Genomic DNA, 24648 nt, shown 5'->3' on the forward strand with positions numbered 1-24648 from the left:
CCTGCTACAAGGCAGCCCGAACCTTAAACACAATGTATGACCTGTAAGCAAATCCCCTTGTGATTTTTTTAGACAAAAAACATCTTCAGGAGAGCAGTTTCCTGGCCAGTGTGAATAGAACAGAATTATCTAGTCTAAACGTGTTATTTTAGGTCTAGTATATATCACAGTGGTTAAAGGCACAAGGTTTGGAGGCAAAGAGAACCAAGTTTGATACTTGATTCCCCACTTACTATCAGGACGACCTCAGTCAAGTTATTTGATCTTTTAATATAGTTGCCTCATCTATGAAAAGAATATAATTGTACTCATTTTTAGGGTTCTAGTAAAGAGTTAATTAGATAGTAAGTGTATCGGGACGATTCTATTTGCATAAGAGAAAACCCAAATCAAACTGGCTTAAACAATAAGTGGAACTGGTTCGATCACGTAACCAAAATGTCCCAAGGTAATAAGGACTTCAGGCATGGGCTGATCAAGGCTCCAACCTCATTTCTCTACGGTTTTCTTGGCTCTGCTCTCCTCTCTGTGTTGGCTGCTCTGTAGGCTGGGTAACCTCCTGGTCTCAGAAAGCTCCCAGGCTCCACGCCTCCTTGTTCCTCCACAGCCGATGAGCAAAGGTCCCAAGTTACATCCCATTTTGACTGTCTTGGACCGCACACTCAACTCGGAGCTAATCACCGTGGCCAGGAAAACGCCACATGCAGTGTGTGCACTCATACACACACACACACGCATATAGTTTAAAACATATGTACATAAAAACTTGAATATTTATAGAGAGCTGACCATTTTAATCTCCAGGTTGTCAAAGTGAATATTTCAAACTTGTCTTTGCTGAGAAAGAAAACTTGTATTATTTAGTTTTCAAATGGTTCAGACCCCTTCACCTTAAAACCTATAAAGTGCATGAAAGACCTATTGGCTGGAAAAATAATAGTCATTTTAATCCTGATTTTGTCTCTACTTTTTTTCTCCCAGATGGAAGAGCTCTGGGAGTGAGAGTATCTGTCACTACTTCAGTGGCAGATGTGTGTCTTGGAAACATGAAATGCACCTGAACGGTAATTACGGATAACCATGTCTTTTCAGACACAAAGGTGAGTTGCTGATGCTGACATAAGACTGTAAAAGAGTGACATTCATAGAATACGCTGGTTACGAAGAATTCGGGAAGCGAAACAAACCCTTGTAAGTTGCCGTTCTGGATTCTTTCATCACAGACATTGTAAAAACTCTTAAAATCAGTCCTGTGGGCTCCTAAGAAAAGTTTTCCACTGTTGTGTGCATGACAGTACAGTACCTTCCTACATTTCCATAAAGCTTTACATCATTTTCAAAACTCATCTTGCCCCACCAGTGGGCCAGGGATGTCCCCGCTGGGCTGGGGGGAAGGCACAAACGTGGATCTCGAGAGGGGGTGGGGGGCTGCGCACGGGCAGCCAGTCACCTAGTACAAGCATCCGCTGAGAGCAGGGCCACCTTGCTCTCCCTACCTGCTGCATTTGCTAACTGCAGGAGAGACACTGTGAATTCACGAAGCATATGACTTTGTGCCCAAGGTCCCTTTCCAAATCCTGTTTGCTTTTTCCTCCAGTTTCTCTTTGCTGTTCCAGCCCTGGATGCCAGGCTCTGCCCACTCGTCTCAGGGAGGGCTTGGGGCGGCAGGAGGGATGTCTTCGGCTGTCCCCCAAGAAGGGCCTGGAGATTCCCGGTCCTGTCCTGCCGTGTCCACCAGGTATGACATAAGCAAGGAATCCGCGACTCCAGTATTTCTGGTACCTCGGCCATCTGCTCCCTACCAGCGCATTGGCGGAATCCCGAATCCTAGCTCCTCTCACATGCTTCTGGGTCCCCTACAGGAATGCAGCCTTCACCCCAGGTTCATGTTCTGGAACTTCCCACGCCTTGTGCCTCAGCTACAAACAGGGCAAGGGCACCAGAGTGAGGAGCTCTGTCTAGGATCCCTGCTGGCTGCTCGCTGACCCTTCCCTCCTGCCTGTGTCTAACCCTATGACTCTAATTTAGCCAGAAACAACTTCGGGGAGGCCACAGGTGACACTCCATCTATTACCGGGCTAGGCGTGTGCTGCTCTCATGCTCGGGGGGTGAGGGCGGCCAGACTCTACAGTTTGCATGTAATTGCTTCCCACATTCTGGTGTTTTGCCCTAAGCGGCCGCCTCAAATCTCCTCAATGTCAGTCCCGCTCCTCCTCAATGCATCTGCCTTTCTGTGTCTGTCCCGCCTGTCTCTGCTCCCTCATGGCCTCTGCTGCTGGCTTCTCTGTTTCTTTCACTCATCCTCCCCCTCCTCTTCCCTTCCCTGTTCCCCCGCTTCTCTCTCCTCCAGTCCCACTCCTCTATTACCTTTCAAAACTAAGTAGCAGTTTGGTGTTATCAGGGCTCAGAGAGAAGGCTTAGCCACAGGGAATGGAGCCGTCCATTTGTAGTAAATTTTCAGAACCCTTCCTTATATTTCAAGCCTTTAGTGAAAAGCATGCACCTGAATTTTCTAGGTTGGAAGGGAAGTTTGATTTAGTAGTCAGGAAAAAGTCCAGTCCTGAAATGTGAGTGCCTCTGCCTGGAACCCTTCACTTTAAGTGGCATTTGTAACTTTTTACCAATGCTTCTGATGTTGCATTTAATAAGCCCCCTGACTGCAGCATGTCTGGCTGCCGCTGGTATGCAGGACCCGAGACTGGTGTGCGGGACCATGAGGCCGGCGTGCCGGTCCCTGAGACTGGTGTGCGGGGCCCAGTGACGGGCGTGCGGGACCATGAGGCCAGCGTGCGGGACCCTGAGGCCGGCGTGCGGGTCCCTGAGGCTGGTGTACAGACTAGAAGCTGTGCTGCAGGAAGCTAGGACTGAGTGTCGTAAACAGATTGCAGTGTAATGGGAAACATGGAGTTGTTTTTTTTTTAACTAAGCGCCCGCCGGGGCCCGTGGACAGGCCATTCCATCTATTCCTGGCTAGATCCCTGCAGGCAGGTATTGTACCAATTTTCAAGGGAGGAAACTGAGCCTCAGAAAGGGTTAGCTGGCCACCTGCCCAAGTCACACAAGTACTAAGTGGCTGAGCAGCGACAGACACGTGGGGTCTCCTCTGACCCCACCGGCCGCTTGTGTCACAGGCAGGAACAACCTAGCTGGCTGTGGTGCAGGTCAGGGTGAGGGGTGAAGCCAAGGCGGGAGAAATAACCACACGGCACTGGCAAAGGCTAACCCCCTGCACAGCCAGCGACCAGCAAGGCACCCCTGTTTCCTGAGCGGGGTCGGCTCAGCCACACTCCCCACGGGGTGGGTGGAGCTCCTGCTCAGGGCTGGGGGCTGCCCGGGGCCGGAGACGCCAGGAAGACAAACTGGACCCTGGGCTTTTGGGCACCTGCTCCCGGGGCCCCCGGAGGCCGGCCGGCCTTGTCTTGCTCCTGCCTCGGCCTGGGCCACACGCCCAGGACGGCGGAGCGGAGCACAGCGATCGGCCCGCCAGGTACAGGGTTTGGGGGGCCGCAGGTGGGGCACGCCAGGGCCTTCCTACAGGGGCGCAGGCTCACGTGCTCCGTGGGCTGCGAGCCTAGGTGTGGCGCTGGGAGCAGAGGGCGCCCAGCTGGCCGCTGTGTCCCTAAGGAAGGGGCCCGACGTCCCACGCACAGAGGGAATCCTTCAGAGAACCGGGCTCCTCCTGAGAGGAGGGCACTCCACTCCCTCTCCAGGGCACAGTCGTGGGCTGGTAGGCTTTAAACTGAAATCGCGCATCACAAAACTCAACGTTAGGAAGTCAAAAGCTTTTAAATTTGACTAGAAATTGCTTCAAGATGTCATAAAAGCCATCTTCCTGGAATTAACCCTATTCCTCTGTAAGCACCGGCTTTTAAAATAAAAGCCCCATTGACTTTTAGCGTTTTTCAGTTTTTAAAAATTGCTAGTATTCAAACATTCTGAAATTTCTGAATTTGCTTTTAAAATGTTGACAGTTTTCACCCTTCGAAGATATTTTACTGAAAATTTTTTAAGTGAGGAAAATGATTTCTTTGGTTTTTCCATACTTTTTCCTGCAGGTGACACTCTCTCAGCTATACTGTGAATGTAGATGAGACATTCGTTCTATGGAAGCTTTTAAATGCCAAACAGCAGACTTGCAGCTTGTGAGCTGCGTATGTGGGCCTACCTCAAGCGGGCGTGAGCTTTTGTAACGGCTTCTTAGTTACTTCACTTCTACAGAGGTTTTAGTTCGCCACAACTAGTCTTAGGTCAAGGCCATTTCTTTCTACTTTTTAACCCTCTAAACGCAAGTCCTACAGATAATCGCCAGGCACACGGTGAATGTTGAGTTAATACCTAAGACGGAAGTTCCGAAAAGACCTCCACAGACTTCTCACGCGTTGACCCAGAAGGCGCACACCACAGAGAACACGCGCGCGGGACACAGCAAGGCAAGGGTCCCGACAGCCACCCACAGCTGTCCCTGGACACAGAGCCACCGGAGCCGAGCCTGACGTGTCCCAGACCAGCCACAAGCTGGCTAAAGAAGGTTTCGTGCAAATTCACACACAGCAACGAGGCGAGGCTCGGAGCTCGCGCAGAGGTGCGGGCGGTGTCCACACGGAGGATGCCCTCAGAGAGGACAGGGGTATCTCCCCAACAGCGGAGGCAGCGCGCAGCTCCCGGACCCGGCCTGGCCCCGCGGGATGGTCTGTGATTCAGTGAACTTCCTTAAACCCAGAACTTGACGGAAATGGGTGACAGAGCCCAAGCCACCGGGAGGAACTCTTCTAGTGGCTTCTCTGCCCAGCACCCTCCTCTGGAGATGGGGTGTGATGAACACGAACCGCCCTGGCAGGCTCCGACTCTGGCAGCGGGCTCCACGCCACCCTGGGCCACACGGCAATGAATACTCCTCCCCAATTCCCACAGATCCCCCCTGTCCAAATCCAAGTGCCGCAGGCCAGAATCTTCGGAAGAAAGTGATGGCCCTGAACCTAAGCCACGGGTCAGCTCAGAGCCAAGGGGGAGGCTGGGAATGGAAGCAGGTGGATGGGTGTGGGCTGCCACGTGCCCGAGTGGCAGGCGTCACAGGAGGGAGGGCGTGGAGGGGCGGCCGCAGATGGAACGGGCTGGGTGGAGGGAAGGACGGGTCTCACGGAGGGGGACAGGGGCTCTGCGAGCTCACTCAGCGGGGTGGGAAGTGGAGGCATTGGCAAATGTCCGTCCCCCTGCTGAGCATAAACCCCATCCTCGTGCACATACACAACAACTACAGCCGGTTCATTCTGACAAATCAGTCTCACTTCCTCACACCCACTGCTGGAGTTCCACTGCGGCGAACCTCAACAACGAGTCAAAGAAGAAAGTGGGACACGCTGATGGAGGCGTAAGACGGGGCTCTAAGTACCCCAGCTGTCCTGCACGCCAACCCTTCACAGATGGGCTTCAGCGTCTTCTGACCAGGTTCAACATTTTTATTCACATCTCTGTCGGGGTGGATTCTGCAAAGTCTTAATTGAGTCACACATCAAAATTCATGCCTTCAGGGGCTTCCCTGGTGGCGCAGTGGTTAAGAATCTGCCTGCCCAAGCAGGGGACACGGGTTCGAGCCCTGGTCCGGGGAGATCCCACATGCCGTGGAGCAACTAAGCCCGTGCACCACAACTACTGAGCCTGCGCTCTAGAGCCCACGAGCCACAACTACTGAGCCCACGAGCCACAACTACTGAGCTCACGTGCCACAACTACTGAAGCCCGCGCGCCTAGAGCCTGTGCTCCGCAGCAAGAGAAGCCACCACAACAAGAAGCCTGCGCACCGCAACGAAGAGTAGCCCCCACTCAATGCAACTAGAGAAAGCCCGCGCGCAGCAACGAAGACAACACAGCCAAAAAGTAAATAAATATATAAATAAATTTATTTTTTAAAAAAAGAGAGAGAATGAAGAAGGGGAATCCTATTAAGAATATAAGTATATATAAAAAAAATTCACGCCTTCTCTATTTTGCTGAGATCTAGAAATACAAAAGTCACGCCCAACCTCACGCTGCTTCTTGGGGTTTTCTGGGGTGAAGGCAGGGAGCAGTAATCGCTACCTTGTTCCAGCAGCCCATCTGCCCTGTTCCCTAACCTGATTACAAACTAAGCAGGATGCAAGAAGCCGAAGGTGATCTAAAAGGAAGTGCTCCTTTCTGGTTTTTCTGTTTTTTTTTTCTTTACTTTATCTTCAAAGTCAACCAAACAGTGTCACTGTAGCAAGTCAAAAGGCAAGGGTGTCTGTCCCCTGTGGCCCCCTTGCACGCTCAGCTTCGGGGTCTCGGGGCACACAGAGCCCGCCCAGCCGCCCAGCTCTTGCAGCTCCTCTCTGCCGCTGCCCCCCACCTGCACCCCCAGCCTCCCTCCCGCCAAGGCTCTCCAGAGCACCTTCTCCGATCTGCGTTCTACTCACTTTTCAGAATAAGAAGCTTTCTTAATTTTTCATTCTTAGAAAGTCCACACTACATTTTGATTGTCCACACTATATTTTGCACGTTAAATATATATTTGGAGGTTAATATTATATCTAATATAATATTATATTAGATAATATAACTAACTTTCCTTAGCCGTGGAAAGTTTGCAATTATCCTGGGCCAAAAGTGTTAAAATTGGGACCTGAATGAGCGATTTCCTAGGTAGTCACTAGAGCATTTCCACCGTAGGCATTCCAAAAGAGAGTCTTTCAAAGTAAATCCCTCCATCCCTTTTCCTTAAAGATCTGACCGCACGTTTTAAGGAGTAAAAGCCACCTCGGGCAGCCTGGTGTGGCCTGGGTGTCCTGACTCAAAGAATGTCACGGCCTATGTTGACTGCACAGACACGTCAGAGAGGTCCCGGACTCGAGGTCTGGCTAATATCCACCCGAAAACCCCAAGACTGATGATACGGCACACAAATCACCCCAGCGTGTGAGGCAGATTTTTCAGAACTTTTCAGTCTTATTCAGAACCTTCTTTTCTTGGGCAACAGGAGGAAACATGCAGGCCAACAAAGTAAACACTCCTCTGATTTGTGTTTTTGAATCTTATTAATTTAACGTAGGAGAGTAGACCAGCCAAAAGAAAAAGCAGTTCTTCTCCCTAAGAAGCCAGGTCATTTCTACCAGTTCCTCAGCCCCTGGCTACAGGGCTGACACGAGGAACAGCATGAACCTCTCTGCTTTACAAGAGCTGCTGTTTCCATGAATTATGTTTAAAGTGACAGCAACATGGATGAGAGCGTCACTCCCAGGAAGCTCAGCGTAGCTACAACCTAGGAAAGCTAGCTCCGTGGCGACAGTACTAACTTGAAACAGATGAGTCCTCAGAAGCGTGAGGGCGAGGAGGCTGGCAGAGGAGGAAAAGCCTTCTTCCCCCAGAACGTAGTGCAAACCCCTTTCCAGACGGGGTCCAATCAAAGCCAGCTTATTTGTGTGACATCACAGAATGCCAAGGGCGAACTCTTCCCTGACCAGGCGCATTTCACCTTCTAAGCATTTAATAACCTGAGGACACAGCATTATCACGGGGCAATCCCTGTTTTGTAGCTGAGGAGACAGGGGCTCAAAAGCATGAAGTGGCCTGGTGGGGCTGACAGCAGAAGAGGGAAGTGCCCAGGGCCAGGAGAACGGCAGATCCAGGCACATCCAGTGGAGGGAGCGTGGGAGCCCTGGGCCGGGGAAGGGGGCCCAATGCAGGGCGAGGGGGAAAGCACCTCTGCCTGGCCCACGGGGACAGAACCTTGGGGCTCTTAGGGGGAGGGCGGCCTGCAGACCCTAGGGACCTTTGCAAACCAAAGCTCGTGGAGAAAGATAGGCTGCTGTTTGCTGGTCGGAATCAAGTAGGGCTCTCTGATCAGTGGTGTTCCTGGGACCCCCGTTATGAGATCTCAAGGAACACACGCAAATTACTACTAATAATAGGTACTGCTCGAGAAAAATTATTCTGGCACTTGTTAAAGATGGTGAGGAAGACTTTATTCAAGGGACCACTGCAGCGGGGCTTGCCGCAGGGGTAAGAGATGGAGCTCGGACCCCACACAAGAAGGACATGTGGGGATCTGCAGCAAGGGGCAGGTGCGGGGCGGTGGAGGAGGGCAGTTCCTTCTAAACTGAGCTGAAGGCAGGTCAGGGTCATCTCATCGCACCTGGGGATGTGGGGATGGGGAACTGGACCAGATATAGAGGGTGATCAAAGGCCGAGGATGGATCGGGGTGCTCTCTAAATCAACTCAGCAGAATTCTTGCTAAACCGGGTTTTGCAGGCCCAGCAAGGATGACAGAGAAGCCCAAGGTCCGGCCGAGGCGAAAAGAGGGGCCGGGGAGCCGGGCTAAAGTTTGAGGGAGGAGAGCTTTGTCAGTGCACATCTCGGTGGTTCCAAACACTGGCTCTTGCCCACTTGGTGATCAACCATGGTGATGCGGCCACTGCAGTCACCCCCATAGCCCGGGGGGCAGGTTCCCAGGTTTAAGCGTAGCTGCACCGCCATTACGTCTCCTTAGCCAACGCATCAGCAGGAAAGGCTTCCTACACAGCTGCAAATCAGATACGATGAACGATATTTTATACTGAATACATTTGTGTCTGAGCCATTTGCTTGATTAAATCACACTGTAGCTTAACAGACTATTTGTTGATAATTCCTACTTGAGTTTAATTTAATAGCTTTTACCAGTGAAAATATATCAGCAAACATATGACGCTGGGGGAAAAATACAACACAACAGAACCCAGCGTCACCGGAAATAAAGGCAGAGCATTCTAGAGAATGCTTTTAGTGCTGCACCGGCTTCACTTACTTAACAAGCACAGAAGCTTGGACCAAAGATGAAGAGCATTTCTGGCTAAACTGCTCGTTACCAACTGGATTTCATACAGAACAAGCTCACCCCCAGTCTCCCTCCATTTGGAAGGAGCGCTCCCCACTGGAGCCCTGCACTGACTGATCCCCGGCTCACAGGCTCACTCTTCACCTCCTGCCCAAGCCCCTGCTCTCTCCCTGCCTCAGGGTTCCGACGCCTCCTACCCACTTATAAACTTGACACATCTAGGAAATCGCCCACCCAGCATGCAAGAAACAGAGCGAAATCCTGGGGAAGCAGCAAGTCAGATGATGTGGACATCAGATATTCCAGTTTTCACTCAGTGTGATTTCAGTTTATTCCTGTGCTTCAGAATGCATGAAAAATATACATAAAGAGTCTTTGCTGCATCGGGGTGTGTGGTGGAAGACTCTCAGAATGAATAGGTCAAAGAGGTGGAGAGAAAAAAGGGTGAATCTATGAAACAGACTCACAGACAGAGAGAACAGACTTGTGGTTGCCAAGGGGGAAGGGGTGAGGGAGGGATGGACTGGGAGTTTGCGATTAGCAGATGCAAACGATTATATATAGAATGGATAAACAACGAAGTCCAACTGTAGAGCACAGGGAACTATATTCAATATCCTGGGATAAACCATAATGGAAAAGAACATGAAAAAGAATATATATATGTGTATAACTGAATCACTTTGCTGTACAGCAGAAATTAACACAACAATGTAAATCAACTATACTTGAATAAAATATTTTTTTAAAAAAAGTATGGGCTTCCCTGGTGGCGCAGTTGTTGGGAGTCCGCCTGCCGATGCAGGGGACACGGGTTCGTGCCCCGGTCCGGGAGGATCCCACATGCCGCGGAGCGGCTGCGCCCGTGAGCCACGGCCGCTGAGCCTGCGCGTCCGGAGCCTGTGCTCCGCAACGGGAGAGGCCACAGCGGTGAGAGGCCCGCATACCGCGAAAAAAAAAAGGGGGGGTGGAGTAATATTTTGGGTTGTCTTTTCACATATTTTTAAATAAGAAACAGTACTTTGGGGAGTTTTCTTGGATGTTAAGGAGAGAAAAGTATGTAATGAAATTGCAAAGATAAGGCAGACCACCAATAAGGAATTAAGTCTAGTGTCTTCAAAACAGAACAAAGCATAAATCGGCAAAACAATAAGCAAGTTAAGTATTCACTAAAATGGACTATTTCTCGTGGTCTTCTCTGACTTTTTGGTGCTGTTATTGCTATCCAAAAGCCCAGCAAAATCAGGATTAACAAAGAATTTCTTTGGGTGCATTTACTGAAATTACCTGTAAATTATTTTTAATTAGAAATGGTTTTCCTGGAAACCTCCCAATATCAAGAAGTTACCAGTGAAGGACCAAGAATAAGCTTGAATGTTTAACTTTCCAGGAAGTTTTCTTTCTTTTTCTTTTTTTCATGACCGGAGCCAACACGGCTCTATTTGCTAAGAGTCCCTTAACATTTAATTTATTAGGATACCATGCTTCCTTTAAAAAGGGGTAAGCAATTAAAATATACTCATGTGTGCACATGTTCACACAGATAATGCCTGATTATCTGTGAGCGTTGGAAATCGGAACAGATTGACAATTGATGTAATCAGACCACTGAACTCCAATGATGCCAATAATTTCACAGGACTTACACCCTACATAGCGGGCTTCCATTTACGTGTCTGCCTCTCTCTCTCACTAGATGTTAACTTCACTGAGGGCAGGGATCAGACCTTTATATCTCAACTGCTTTGTACAATGCACATGGTATACACTAAAAAGTCTGAGTGTGTAGATAATTGAGCTAAGTAATAGATGAAATTCTTCTCCACTCAACAGTTTACCACTATCAATACCCCAGAGAGAGGACTTGTCTTTTATCCTTCTCACTCACCCGCAACTGTCTTTCAGTAAAAATGTCAAAACCAGATGAAATGATAGGTAAACAAAGAGAACCAACTTCCCGTCTTTGGTGATAACCTCAAGCAAAATAAGCGTTCCCTAAATGAACCGACACTGAGTACTGATACGTTTAGCAGGTTGGTAGATAAATGAACCGACACTGAGTATTGATACGTTTAGCAGATTGGTAGATAAATCTTACCCCGAGTAAACAATATCACTTTTCACTAACTGAAACCCAATATTTCCTCCCAAGCCTTTCCTGGCCAACCTCTCTCAACCTTCCCCAGCCCCAAGGCTAGGCTCTGGAGTTGGCTCACACTTTGGAGGTTTTCCCGGGCTACTGAAGGATGAGTAGGCGGGCTTCCTTGCCAAAGCTCTGCGAAGTCAGGACATTGACGCTGGGGCAGGTCCTGACTCTAGAAGCAGCCTGAGCTCTGGGTGCCGCGGCTCCAGGACCTGCACTGTAATGCATTCTCGGATCCCAGGGTGACAGGCAAGATAAGGAAAAGGACTATCACCATCCCAGCCAGATGACGGACTGGGGCTGTCATCTTAGCAAATGGGGCCAGTCCTATCGAATGAAACAGGCTGGAATCCAGCCTGGGAGGATTGATCTCTGCCTATTCTTCCCCAAGGCACTCAGCAAGGGCGCCTCAACGATTAATTAATTACCAGGCTGGGAGACAGCACGAGCCATGGGCTCCGCAGGCCGTAGGGGCAACCTCAGCTTCAGACAGAACCAGCAGACGCTGAACAACATGAAAAATATCAGTGAACCCGGGAAATATTTTATCAATATCCACAGCCAACAATGACTGATTATTGATTTTATCACCCAGACTCCGCATTAAGCCTTTACATATGGTGGCTCAGACCCCTCATACTAACCCCGAGAGGCAGGAACTACTACCATCCCCATTTCACAGTGGAGAAAACTGAGGCTTAGGGAGCTTAAGGAACTGCCCTGCTGTGAGAGGTAAAAGTGAGAATCCAATTTCAGTAAACCTGATGCAAAGCCCCAATTCACCTGGAACTTTCTAACTTCCAGGAAAGGTTTTCTAGAGCAACTTTAGGTTACGAAGCACATTCCAAAATAGCCCCTAGAGTCGTTTTCTTTTAAAGCTTGTAACAGCCTTCATTCAGGCATCATCTAATACTTGGTAAACGCCAATAACCACGCAACCTGAAATGGCTAAAATTAATAATAAACAGTACATGCTCTTAGAGTAACGAACTCCCTGTCAAACATTTTAGGAGCATAAGCAAGTCATTTTGCTTCCCTGGGCCCCATTTTCTCATCTATGAATGAAATGGACAGTTAGATGAGGCAATGGTTACACCTTCTAGAGGTACTATGGCTCTCAGGCAATGTTGTCAATGACCTGATATCAGAGCTTTCTCGGGAGTGAGGGTCTGGCAGACGCTGAGCCCTGAAACCATTCTAGGCCATGCGCATAGAAATCTGTGCAAGACATCCAAGTTGCCTTTAGAAACCCCCAGAATCATCCTTGTCAGAGTCCAAGATCTAGCCGTCTCAGCTGCTGCAATGCTGATACACTGTAAAAACATTTAAGCTGTAAGTCATAAACTGATTCCAAATCTGATCAAACCACCTGGCTTCTCTGGTGGTTAGAGTTGACCAAATGCTGAGTTCTAGATCGGAGAGTCAAGTCAAATTTAAAAGCGAGTGTGAAACACTAGGCCTCTCCCTAAAAGCCTTTTTGACAAAGATGATACTGTTTCAACCTTAAAGTAAGTACTATTACTTTCCTGTTAATATCACTAGATTTTGAATGTAAAGAAAACAAAAATTTTCAAAGTCTCTGTGTATATTTTAAAATATAAATTTCACAGAAAGAGTTTAAAAATAACCACGATTCTTTTTACAAAATGAGTTATCTTTTTCATTAGTCCAAACAGAGGACTACATACATATCCCTGTTAAGTACTTTATATGTCCTACTTCTCAACCTCAAATTATTGACAAACCTGCCTCCTAATTTTCACAATGTTTGGTGAGTTCTTCTTGGTCTATAATCTGCTCTGACTATACAAACGAATAGACAGGCTTCTTTGGGAAATGATGGAAGGTAGCCGGGCAGGAACATGGAATTTACTGGACTGAAGCACTGGTCAGTCAGTCACTGATTCGATCCCCCACTAGGTGGGGGCACCATGAGGCCAGCGCTGCTCCGTCTTATATTTTTTGGACCTACAATGCCCAGAAAAGAGCTGCACACATAGGAGGTTCTCAGTGAACACTTGCAGAGTGAATTAGTTGTTCGGTTTTCAGCATGATTCTCAGGTTTTGTTCTCAGGGTTTTTCCTCCCTAGCAGTAGAATGAGGAGAGTAACACATGTCTACCTGGATTTTCACAAGTATCAACTGCAAGCAGCTGCTGAGAGCATCTGCAAAGAACAGAGCACTGTTATCAGTGCTGGGCATCTTTATCAGACCTTCTGTCCAGCCCCCAGCACAAGCACCTGGGTCAGACAAGTGCTCACTGACCACATGCTGACAGACTACATTTCTTCCTCGTCGGCTTGACCTTCTGCATAGCTGATGGTTTATTTATAGTTTTATTTTGTATACAGAAATTTTATTTTCACATTGAAGCAACATTGTTTCTAAGCAACACTTGGTTCCTATTATATATATTTTTTGAGGCACTTCCACAACCCGGTTCTCCTTGCCGAACCAGAACACCAGAGGTGAGTATATCGTGCCGAGAGGACTCCTGACTCCACGGCTTTGCCAGTGTTTATGCCCCTCTTCTTAAACGACTCCGGGACTTTACTGCCTCGCCTTGACAAGGACAATAAATGGAAGGAGACAAGGCGCTGAATAATAAACTTGGCATTCCGATGAATAAAGACATACTAGGTATAAAGGTGAATACTTCCTGAGTTTCTATTCTTGTCCACTTTCGTTTTTTGAGTGCCTGAGACCCAGGAAAATGACTTATCTCAATGAACTTATGCTTCATCTCTGTCAGCATGAGGTTTAAAGCAAGCCCTCCTCCACAATTTAATGAATAGTTGTATTTGTTTGAAAGATATGTTTTACCCTCAGAAACCTAACCTAGTTCTTAAAATTCTGATTTAGTGATATCATAACAGAAACTTTTTAAACAAGTAATTCCCTGTTGCTTTCATGTCTATTCCTGAGCTTTCCCTAAAGCCCTCTTAATTGTTGCAGAACCCATGCCTGTATCTAATATCATGGCAGCCAGGACAAAGAAACTCAAGATGAAAAATGTGACATTGTTCCAATTGATTTGACTTCGTTAGAAAAAAACACATCAAAACCTCCATAGGTGCCAGCCTTGTGGCACAGGCGAGAGCAATGTCAAAAGAAATCTCTAGGCTGTGTCATCACCTCCCACCCCCTCCCCCCAAACCCCACAATGTCTTTTTCTTTCTTTTTTTTTACTTAAACATGCTTCACAGTTAGGTCATCTATAGATTCAACCATGTACTCTGGACACTGGGATGAAGAGAATAAGATGTGATTTGTGAAATACAAAACACATTAGAGAACCGTCCACAGATGACTTGGAAACCTGAACATGACATGATGCAGGACCCGAGAAAAGGACACTATTCTCAGGGTCCTCTGGCTTTCGGGACGAATCTATATCAAATCCCGAGCTGCAGAGATATTGCATCAGGCACTTTACTACTGAGCACCGTTTCAGACTGATGCAAGTAAATTGTGTTGCTGCCTTTTTTTAAAAAAAAAAAATCCCTTTTTGTCAATTCTACACTGATTTCAAATACACGAACAATCTACACTACATGGTAGTATTTGTGTGGCTCTGGGTCAAGGCAAAATAAACCCGATCAACACCAGCCTAGGGTGGGGCTAGGCAGGTTCTGTACTTGGGACTTCTGAGGTGCCACAGCGAGCGACACGGGCTGAAAAGCCCTCCCCACCCGGAGCACCCCTGTGGGCACCCAGGGTGACTACCCCAAACCCTGCGCAGAGCGTGTAACAAAATTAGTTAGAAATTCAATGGGGGCAAAGTTTAGTCCCTGTTGAGGACCCGAGGACCGGTCCAGTTATCAGTAAGTCCCAACAATAACGTTCGGTTTTAGGAAAACCGGACCAGCTTTCAACTTTAACTCCCTGACATGGATCTCAGGGTGACCGTGCATGTGACAATAGGAAAGGGCTCGGGATGTATGGCCCCAAAACCCGCAGCATCCTCCAGGGCGCGGCGGGGACCTGGGTACCTGCGCGCTCAGAGGCTAGGGCATTTACCTCGAGTCGGCTAAGACTGGAGCTCTTGGAGCGCGACTTCTTGCGCAGGTACACGGAGAAGAACCTGCGCACGGTGAACTTCTTCATGCTCAGCTCCATCGCCCGGCGCCCAGCCGCGAGGAGCAGCAGGGCCGGAGGACGCGCATCCCCGGCGCATCCCAGGCGCGCGGGGTTAGGTCCGTCTGCGGGCGCGAGCGGTCGGGAAGCCCGGCGCAGCGGCCATCGGCACGGGGCGCGGGCTGCGGGCACAAAGGGCAGGCCGAGCCGGCCACGGCGGCCGGGGGCCCAGCGCTCCCTCCTCCTCCTCCTGCCTGCGAGGACCAGCCCCGGGCAGCCCCGCCCCGCCCCGCCCCCAGCCACTACTGCCAATCAGCACCTGCCGCCCCGCCCGGCCCTCCGCCACTACCGCCAATCAGAGTCCGCCGCCCCAGGCTCTCCCCCCCCCCTCCCCCTCCTCCTCCTCCTCCTCCTCCTCAGGCCCAGGGAGGAGCCGGCCCCCGCCACTACCGCCAATCAGAGCCCGCCGGCGCGCCCAGCCACGCCCACCTCCTCCTTCTCAGCCACTACCACCAATCAGCGCCCACCGCCCTACAGCCCCAGGCTCTCACTTCTCCTCCCCACCCCACCCCCTCCACCCCCGCCTCCAAGTACTCGCTCTCTGCGGCTCTGCCCCGCCCACCGCCCCCTCCGCCAATCAGCGCCCTCGGAGGCGCATGCCTGATGAGCCCGAGGAGGACTGCTGCGCCGCGCGGGGAGGGCGGTGAGGCAGCTCAGCTGCGCCTGTCGCTTGCTCTCTGTTCTACTTCGTTGGCCTGTTGGGCTTTTTTCTAGCTTGGGGTGTCATGTTTTCTTTTCTTAAAGCACCCATATACAGACTTTGGAATCATGCTCTTCTGTGCCGTACAAAACTTTAATTGCTGATTAGCAAACACTTCTAGAACCTGGAACAAAAGGGTGGAGGGGTGCACCATGAGCCTGCACACGTGCGCTCTGCACCTCTCCTCGCCCCTTGGCCCCTGCGGCCCTCTTCTTGAGCCCGTCCCCGCGGCCCAGGCGCCCGGCCTGGGGGTCCGCCAGTCCTTGCCCGGGTGATGAAAGGATCCCCACACAGCCCGGGACGCCGGCAGCCAGCTGGGGAAGCCTCCCAGGGCAGTGTTTGGAGAACAAAGACACATCCGTTCTCCATGACCTCCGACTCCATGTATAGAAAATTATCCAAACGGATGACTTATCAGGGCCTAAACACAGAGTGTCCTGAGTCAGGGCTCTCAGAAACCAGCTGCAGGGCTGCAGGGGATTTGCCTTAAAGGGGAACACCCTTTGTTTTTCTTTTTTTCCTAGAAATGCTCACCAGAGGGCTGTAGGCAGTTCCAGATTTGTGAGCTTAGGACTCTGTGCAGCCTTTTGTTTTCCTCTTGTGCACTGTCCACGTATTTTTATGTTTAAAACAGGGCCAAACAATCTCATTAGCATACTGCCACCAGCCCCTGAAAAGTCCAGAAGCATTCTTGCACCCGCTGCTGTGTGCCAAGTACCGCTTTGCTAGGCAGATTGTGAAAAATCTACATGTCATATCATCCCTCGGCTTAATCAAAGGTCGCATTAATACTTGTGTCAGGCTATCCTTGCTGAAGTGTGTAAAGGCAGCGGATGCCCCCAGATAAGAACTGGTCAGTTCGTGCTGCATCTGGGTCAAGAGGTGAGGTCAGATAGTCTCCCTGGGGTTCAGTGGTGGTAAGAGTGCAGTTTAGCATCACGATGCTGGCACTGCCACTTCCTTAACTGATGAGCTTCAGCACACTTGCATGTTCTGTGTTCCCACCGTGCATCCCTAAGATGAAAATATGCCCCAAACCGGTTCCTGCTTCCCACAAGGATTCTTCTGCTGGAGGGCCACTATCCCCACGCTGGGAATGAGCTTCCTACCACCCTGGGTCTCCCGCCACCACCACTCAGGTATCCCAGCTCTAAGCAAACAAAGACACGCCAGGGCTGTGCCACGTTGCTTCTCTGGAAAAGACAGCAGCTGACGGACATCAGACATCGGGCTGGTCACCTGCTCCGAGAATGAGGAAGAAGCCGGCTGTGGGTAGATGGTACAACTAGTCAGAGACAGGAGTATGGTTTGTCAGTGATGCTAGCTCAGGGGCACCCTGCACAGAGCAATAGCCTTGGGGCAGGCTTGTGTATTACCAACAAGAGCATTTTGAGACTTCCCTGGTGGTCCAGTGGTTAAGACTCCACACTCCCAGTGCAGGGGGCCTGGGTTTGATCCCTGGTCAGGGAACTAGATCCCGCATGCTGCAACTAAGAGCCCATATGCTGCAACGAAGACCCGGTGCAGCCAAATAAGTAAATAAATAATTTTTTTTTTTTTAAAGAGCATTTTGACCTGGTGTAACAGGACTGGGAAGGCAGGGTCTTACGGGACATCCACAATCCCTCACAGCTGAGTGCTACAAAATGGCTCTGCTGAACTTGGACATCTCAAAAGAAAAGAAAAAGCAGCTTCCATATTTCAACTAAGAAATTCATTTCATTGCTAGAACAAGTCTGTTTGCCCTTCTGCCAGTAAAACAGAGGTATATCAAAGTCTCTGGCAATCATTTACCACCAAACCCTCCAGACCACCAAATCTGGGGTAGGTATCAGGGCCCACTTTAACTTGGGTCCAAATGATCCCTAGCAAATTTTGGGAAAGAAAAAGTGAGCTTAATAAAGGCTGGGCTGGTGCCCAGATGATGGGGGGGGGAAGCTTGGAGAGAAGACCAAAAGCTCAGCAGACACCTGATCATCTTGGGTTTCTCCCCGACTTAAGCACGATCGGTCTGGGACTGAATTCCATGGCTAATGCTGCCTCCAAGAGAGGACCAGACTGGCTGGTGTGCTTTCGATTCAGTTGAACACACGATTATGAAGCTCCTCTGAGCACCTGGCCCAGTGCTTGGCCCAGGGGAAACGGACGTGATTATGACGCGGCTCCTGACCTCCAGAAGTTCACGGCCGTGTGTTAGAGAAGGAAAGTGAATAGGCAAATCGGATGCAGGTTTTACATAATGTGAAAGAAACGTGTAAGAAAATGCTACAAGAACAGAGATAAATGAGGAGCGAATCCTAACTGGAGAAGCCGAGGAGGCGGCATTTGGGGTGAGCTCCGCGGACAAGGACGCGGGTCCTGGACAGACAGAGGGGACGCGGTCCCCAGCTGCGGAAGAACAGGATTATTGAGAACTTGGAACAAACAGAATTTCATGATTGATGAACGGAAAGTAAAGTTCCTACCAAGTCCCCGATACACAAGAGGTTAATGATTTCAGAATTCCAAGGATGATAACCGACAGCCTTCCAAAGCCCTGGAGCTGCCCCTTCTCTGAGAACACAGGACGCCCTGGGCAGGAAGGGGAGGGAGGCTTTCATCAGCAAGGTGACTGGCAAAATCTGTGCCGTTCCGCCTTCCCTTCCCTCCACCCAAAGGACCTTCCGGGGTTGGGGGGATGCCCTCCTTTATTTCAAGCCCCGCCATGACAGCTGTGAGGTGCTGGGGCCTGGCTTCTAAAGGAGGGAGCAGGGCGGCCATGGCCCCGGGGAGGCACCAGGAGGGACTGCTCACGGAGTGGCCTGCGTTCCCAGAGCTTGTGGGGAAAAGGATATACCAATGTCTCCGACAGATGAGACGTGGCCGTGCAGGAGACGGGCACGTTTGGAGGTCCCTGAGGCCCTGCCCGGCACCAGGCCCAAGGCTGAGGGAAGAATTCTAAGTAACCCCCAAAATGAAAGGCGCTGTCCTGTAAGTGGGCTGCAGCTGGGGAGGGAGGGCACGGGGGGAGGGTCTCCAGCCACAATAACCTTGGAAGAAGACGAGACAGCTGACCATGAGAGAAGGGGTCAGCTGGGCCAGGAGCAGTCTAAGTACGTCTCCATCTCTCCTCTCCTCCCGCTCTGACCCTGAAAAGGATGCTGCAGGCTTCCAGTGTGATGGAAATTCACGCTGGGCAAAGAGAATGTCTGAGTTTGATCAGTCCTAGGACTGGAAACACTAACTTCCTGATCAAGTTTAAAACCTAAAGTGAATGCAGTTGTCTCTTGTTCAAGAAAGGGAAGGAAAGCCGTCGAAATTGCCAGGGTCCTTTCACTGTCCACTCTTCCGACAAAGAGTGGAAGGTGTGTGACGATCCAAGCACACGCCAGGTTTGTGCAACAAACCAGTTACGATGGAAGTGGTCAGTGCGGAGTCGAGAATGCCGTCCAGGGTTGCACCTGGAGATTCAAATTTAACCCTCAAGGGCCACAGAGGTCAGACGCCCAGCCACGCAGGGTGGGGTGGCAGAGAAGGGAAAGAGCACAGCCAGCCCTGACACAGGCCTGTGGACCTAATTCACTCTCCATGTAACCAAAAACAACAACGAAAACTCAAGTTGAGAACTTAAAGTGGTCTCAGCTGGTTCTGAGCCCAGGTGCCCAGCAGAAACACACAGAAATGCTCTCTAGAGAAATCCACATTAAACCCAGGATTCAAAGAATTCCTCGCACACAGTTACCAGGAGCACAAGCTCACAGCCACTGAACGCACAGTTCACAAGGACACGGGGTATCGGCAAAGCCAGCAAGACAACCGACTACAGAATCAGACGCGTGGACTTCAGCTGCTGGACTTAGCAGACGTCGAATGGAAAATTATCAAATCTAACATGTTTTAAGGAAATAAAAGGAAGAAATGAAAATGTGATGAACAAACAAGAGACTGTAAAAATGAATAAAATACTTCTGGAAATGAAACGATGTAGTCCTGGACACGGAACAGATGTAGCTGAACGTAAATGTCCTCTTTGTTAAAGAGCAAATGCGATATAGCTGTGGCTCGGGGAGCGATATCTAAAAACGTACAGTGGTAAGAAGCATCGCATCGTGGAATGTACGTCAGAAAGTGAAACATCTTGAATTAAATTTCTACCCACTGTTCCGATTATGACTTCACCTTTGCCAAAATCCTCCGAGCCTTTAGAACTGGGGGTGACTTTGTCAAGGGGACATTTGGCAATGTCTGGAGACATTTGGGGTTGTCACAACTGGGGGTGACAGGAAGGATGCTGCTGGCATCTAGTGGGCAGAGGCCGGGGACGCTGATGAATGTCCACAGTGCCCAGGACATCCCCACCAAGAACGATCCCATCCAAAACGCGTCAGCGCTGAGGTCCAGAAAGCCCACACTGTGTGATGAAGGGGGAGCGGGGGAGGGGAGGGGGGAGGGGAGAAACCTGTCTACTTTCCTCACAAGGTTGTCACCTACAAAACTGGCAACTCCACACAGTAAACCAGTATGAGGAAGTGCTCTGTAAACTGTAAAGTGCTCAACAAACATGCTACTTGTTAAAATCCTGGAGTTTCACACAGAAAAATCAATGACACGCCTGGGAAAGGAGTAGACCCCCCTTTTCTAGAATTTTAACCTGAACGCTCTCTCCGTTAAACTCTATTGTCCTGTGCAGGGCACGGCCAGCCACCCCACCGCCTGAACCAGAAGATGAGGAATAGCCACTCTGTCACTCCTTCATTCCGTATGTGTAACGACCCAGACTTGTGACACTTTCTAAGTAGCGTTCCTGTCTCCCTTCCTTTCAGCCCCGCATCAGTAACCATTGGTGCAGGAATACAGTAACTCCTGGCTCAACGCTGCCCCCACCCCCGCCCCGCCCCGGCAACCCGTCTGCAGTCCCACTACCAAAGCAATCTGTTTCGAAGCAAACAGCACGCCATAGCTCCAGCGTCTGCAGGAATGAAGTGTGACCCCAGAGCCAGGAGGCCGTGTTCTCCTCCATCACGGCGCCCTGTCCTCCTGGGCCCACTGCGCGGACACTGCGCGTCCAGCCTCCACTGCGCTGTGGCCACTGCCTGGACGTCCTTCCCACCCGCTTTCCCACCTTCTTCAAGATTCACTATTGTTGCTGGGAAGCCTAATGGAATCCCCGCACCCGCAGGCTGTGCTAGGGAGTCCTCCCCTGGGGTCCTTGTTTTACTTACTACGCTGGGTTACGACTCCTGGCTTCTGCGTGTCTCTTACCCACCTGGAAGCACCCGGGTTGGCCACTGTCTAGAGCAAGCACTCTGTGCGTGCTGGCTTAAAGGGATTCTGTTATGACTGTTATCAGGGATTTGTTGGTTATGAAGATCTGGGCCTACATTATTATTCCATCTCTGTAACACACTGGAAACTCTATGAAACAGACACAGTGAACCCCATCTTATGAGGTGGAGAAACTGAGGCCCAGGGAGGTGAACCAACCGTCTAAACTGACACAACAAGAGAAGAATTCAGACAAGGTCTGCATATCCAGGACCTCACAGATTCACAGTGTATCAAGCAATAGTGGCTGGGCACCAAAAGAAAGCACTAGAAGGGGTGGCAACCAAGGGGTGACAGGCTGGGGTCCTCATTTCCCTAGACAACTGCACTTGCCCAGGAAATGCCACTGGGGCCAAGGGTCTGACGTCAGAGCATCTCACAGACAGAAGTGCAGGTGGCAGCCGCCAGTGGCTCCATTATGGCCTTGGGGACAGGCAGCGTGAGTGCCTCTGGCAGCAGAATGCTGTGCTCTGGGAGCAGAAAGCCTAGGTTTCCTTGTGAAAACTTAGTTTACTCAGGATGCAGCGGAGGGACGCCAAGGTGAGGCGTCTGACTACGCGTCCGTGCCGCGGTAGGACACTTGAAAACATTAATGCCGGGGCTCTCACTTGGTCTTTTCTAATGATCAGTGTTTTAAAGGGGGGAGGGGCAAAACCCCACAGTCTGTCGCGGGAGGCGACAGCGTCCGTAGGACTTCCGGGTTTGAGCTTCACTATTGTTCACATGTTGTTACAGGTTGGGTTGTGTCCCCTCTAAAAGCACGTTAGAACCCTGACCCCCAGGACCTCAGAATGTGGCCTTATTTGAAAATAGGGTCATTGCAGACACAGTAAGATGAGGTCACGCTGGAGTGGGGCGGGCATAATCCAGTGAGACTGGTGTCCTCGTACGAAGGCCACATGAAGGCAGACAGTGGAGGAGGCCACGTGCACGGAGGCAGAGAAGGGAGAGATGCAGCCGTGGCCGGAAGCTAGAAGAGGCAGGAAAGATTCCCTACAGGTTTCAGAGGACCAGCGGCCCCCTGATGCCTTGATCTTGGACTTGTGGCCTTCAGAGGACCAGCGGCCCCCTGATGCCTTGATCTTGGACTTGTGGCCTTCAGAGGACCAGCGGCCCCCTGATGCCTTGATCTTGGACTTGTGGCCTTCAGAACGATGAGACGATACAGTTCTGTTGTTTTAAGACACCCTGTTGGTGGGGCTTTGTGTTGGCAGCCCTTTGTTGTGGACACGAACACACTTCTCATCCCACAAATGTGCAGGGAACCTTCATGACAAAGACGGTCAGTAGGAAGGCTCACGACTGAACGGAGAATCTGGAATAACAGCATGTGAGGAAACTGACCTGTGAACAGAGAAATAAGGGCTTTTTCTTGTCAACCTGAGCCTATACATAAATTAGAGAGGAACTTTAAAAGGAAGGGAGTTAGCCGGAAAGAGGAAACGGGTTACAACTATAGCAGGAAGGATTTTTGCAACTTAAAAAGAAAAAAAAAAAAAAGACCTCTTATAATAGAAAAGTCTCTCAAGACCTGGAATTGGGTACAAAGGAGAATGTGAAATCCTTGCCAAAATTTTTCTTAGCAGGAAAGGTTCATCTTTTAAAAAATATTTCATAGACATCTACAGCCTTTCAGGCACTAGATATTTACTTTAGGGATGGGAACTAGATAAGCACATTAAAAAATACTCAGGGACACTAGGAACAAAACCATAGGGGTTTAGGCTCCATGGCGTGTAGTGTCCTGTGGTCCGTCCCTCAACATCCTCATGAGAAGGCCACAGGACCAGGCTGGGCAGGGTGAGGGCATTCTTGGCAATACAGCGGGTTACGTATGTGGAGGCAGACTTCCTGAGATACGTAAAACAAGGGGAAATCCTCTCTTGTTTTTAAAGCACGGAGGAGCCAATAGTAAGTGGGGGAAAACAAACTTAGACAAAGGATGAGCATGAGAAGATGTTCTCCAAAGGTAAGCAGCATTCTGAGCAACATTTGTCCTGTAGCCAGTGTCAATCCCTGTGATCGAGACCCAGGTCTTATCAGGCTCTGGGGAATGGGCGGGTTGGGGGAGAACTGGAGAAAGCCTGGGGCCCATGTGCAGGGTAGGAGGGCAGGTCAGACCCGCCCTGAAAGTCAGGACCCTGGTGGGGCAGAGCCTAAGGTAGGCTGGGAAATTCTCCCCCTGCAGGAGGAGAGTTGCTTATGCAGGTGTGAGCGCTGGAAAGAGAGATTCTCCTTTGATGTTTCTGTGGCTCCTCTTCATGCTAGTGGAGGCCAAAATTCACACCCTGAAAAACTCCAAGCCACATATTTACTTTTTTTTTTCCGTTTTCTTTTTTGCGGTACGCGGGCCTCTCACTGTCGCGGCCTCTCCCGTTGCGGAGCACAGGCTCCGGACGCGCAGACTCAGCGGCCATGGCTCACGGGCCCAGCCGCTCCGCGGCATGTGGGATCTTCCCGGACCGGGGCACAAACCCGCATCCCCTGCATCGGCAGGTGGACTCTCAACCACTTCGCCACCAGGGAAGCCCAACTTTTTAAACATCCCAGCGTATAGCAGCCCGAGGGCCACATGGAAGCAAATGTCAGTACTCTGGAGGGGTCTCAAAGTTTAACCACAGAGAAAATTATCAGGAATATGGGCTCACGATCATGAATTGCTAAATACACGAGGAGGTAAGCCACCGGGAGCAAACAGTGAGTAGAAACAGCAAGTTGCAGAATCAGACGCGTGAAGACTGCACTTGCTTAATATGTTTAAAGCCCAAAAAGGGGGCCTGAAGACATTACAAGGAAATTAGAGGTTATAAAATGGTCCAGCAGATTTGTAAACAAAAGTAGAACTTTAAAAGTAAAATCGTGGGCTTCCCTGGTGGCGCAGTGGTTGAAAGTCCGCCTGTTGATGCAGGGGACACGGGTTCGTGCCCCGGTCCGGGAGGATCCCACATGCCGCGGAGCGGCTGGGCCCGTGAGCCATGGCTGCTGAGCCTGCGCATCCGGAGCCTGTGCTCCTCAACGGGAGAGGCCACAGCGGTGAGAGGCCCGCGTACCGCAAAAAATAATAATAGTAATAAATAAATAAATAAATAAATAAATAAATAAAATCGTAATGATGTAAATTTTAAAATAGGTAGATTAAATAGCACTTTAGACAAAGTCCAAGAAAGAGCTGATAAAGGAAAAGTTAGATCTGCTGAAATTTGACAGAATGCAAACCAGAAAGACACTTCCAGATCAAGAACCTGAGAAAGTTCACTACCAATGAAAACATATGGGGAGAGCTAAACGCTCATGGACTGCATAAAAAGAAATAAAAATCAAGTTAGAAATGAAACCTTGATTGAAAAACCAGCATATGCATAAGGAGGGTGATCAGAGTTACAATCTTCTAACGTCCTTGTATTTTTTCTGGAAGTCAATAAAGATGCAGATTACTTTTAGACTAAGTTAAATATACATGCTAAAATTTCTAGAGCAACCAATGAAAAAGCAGAAATTCACTGTGTACAGCTGTCCATTGGTATCCATGGGGAACTGGT

The 24648-nt window shown here is 49.9% G+C and overlaps 1 protein-coding gene across 8 annotated transcripts in view; it reads right to left on the reverse strand.

The window, feature by feature from the left end:
* RPS6KA2 (ribosomal protein S6 kinase A2) overlaps positions 1 to 24648 on the reverse strand; it is a 296958-nt gene that overhangs the window by 145718 nt on the left and 126592 nt on the right. For 6 of the 8 annotated variants that reach the window (XR_012324984.1, XM_073789827.1, XM_073789826.1 and 3 more), the window contains exon 1: positions 14989 to 15303. The exons of 1 other annotated variant lie outside the window; for it this stretch is intronic. Coding sequence is in view for 6 of the 7 variants with exons in the window: in XM_073789827.1 (XP_073645928.1) it covers positions 14989 to 15087 (99 nt within the window). In the remaining variant the exon portion in view is untranslated. Of the gene's footprint in view, positions 1 to 14988; positions 15304 to 24648 lie in introns of those variants that run through there. One more of the 8 variants, XM_033867963.2, reaches the window with a different exon arrangement.

The sequence above is a fragment of the Tursiops truncatus genome, chromosome 12 (assembly GCF_011762595.2).
Source record: "Tursiops truncatus isolate mTurTru1 chromosome 12, mTurTru1.mat.Y, whole genome shotgun sequence".
Taxonomy (NCBI): domain Eukaryota; kingdom Metazoa; phylum Chordata; class Mammalia; order Artiodactyla; family Delphinidae; genus Tursiops; species Tursiops truncatus.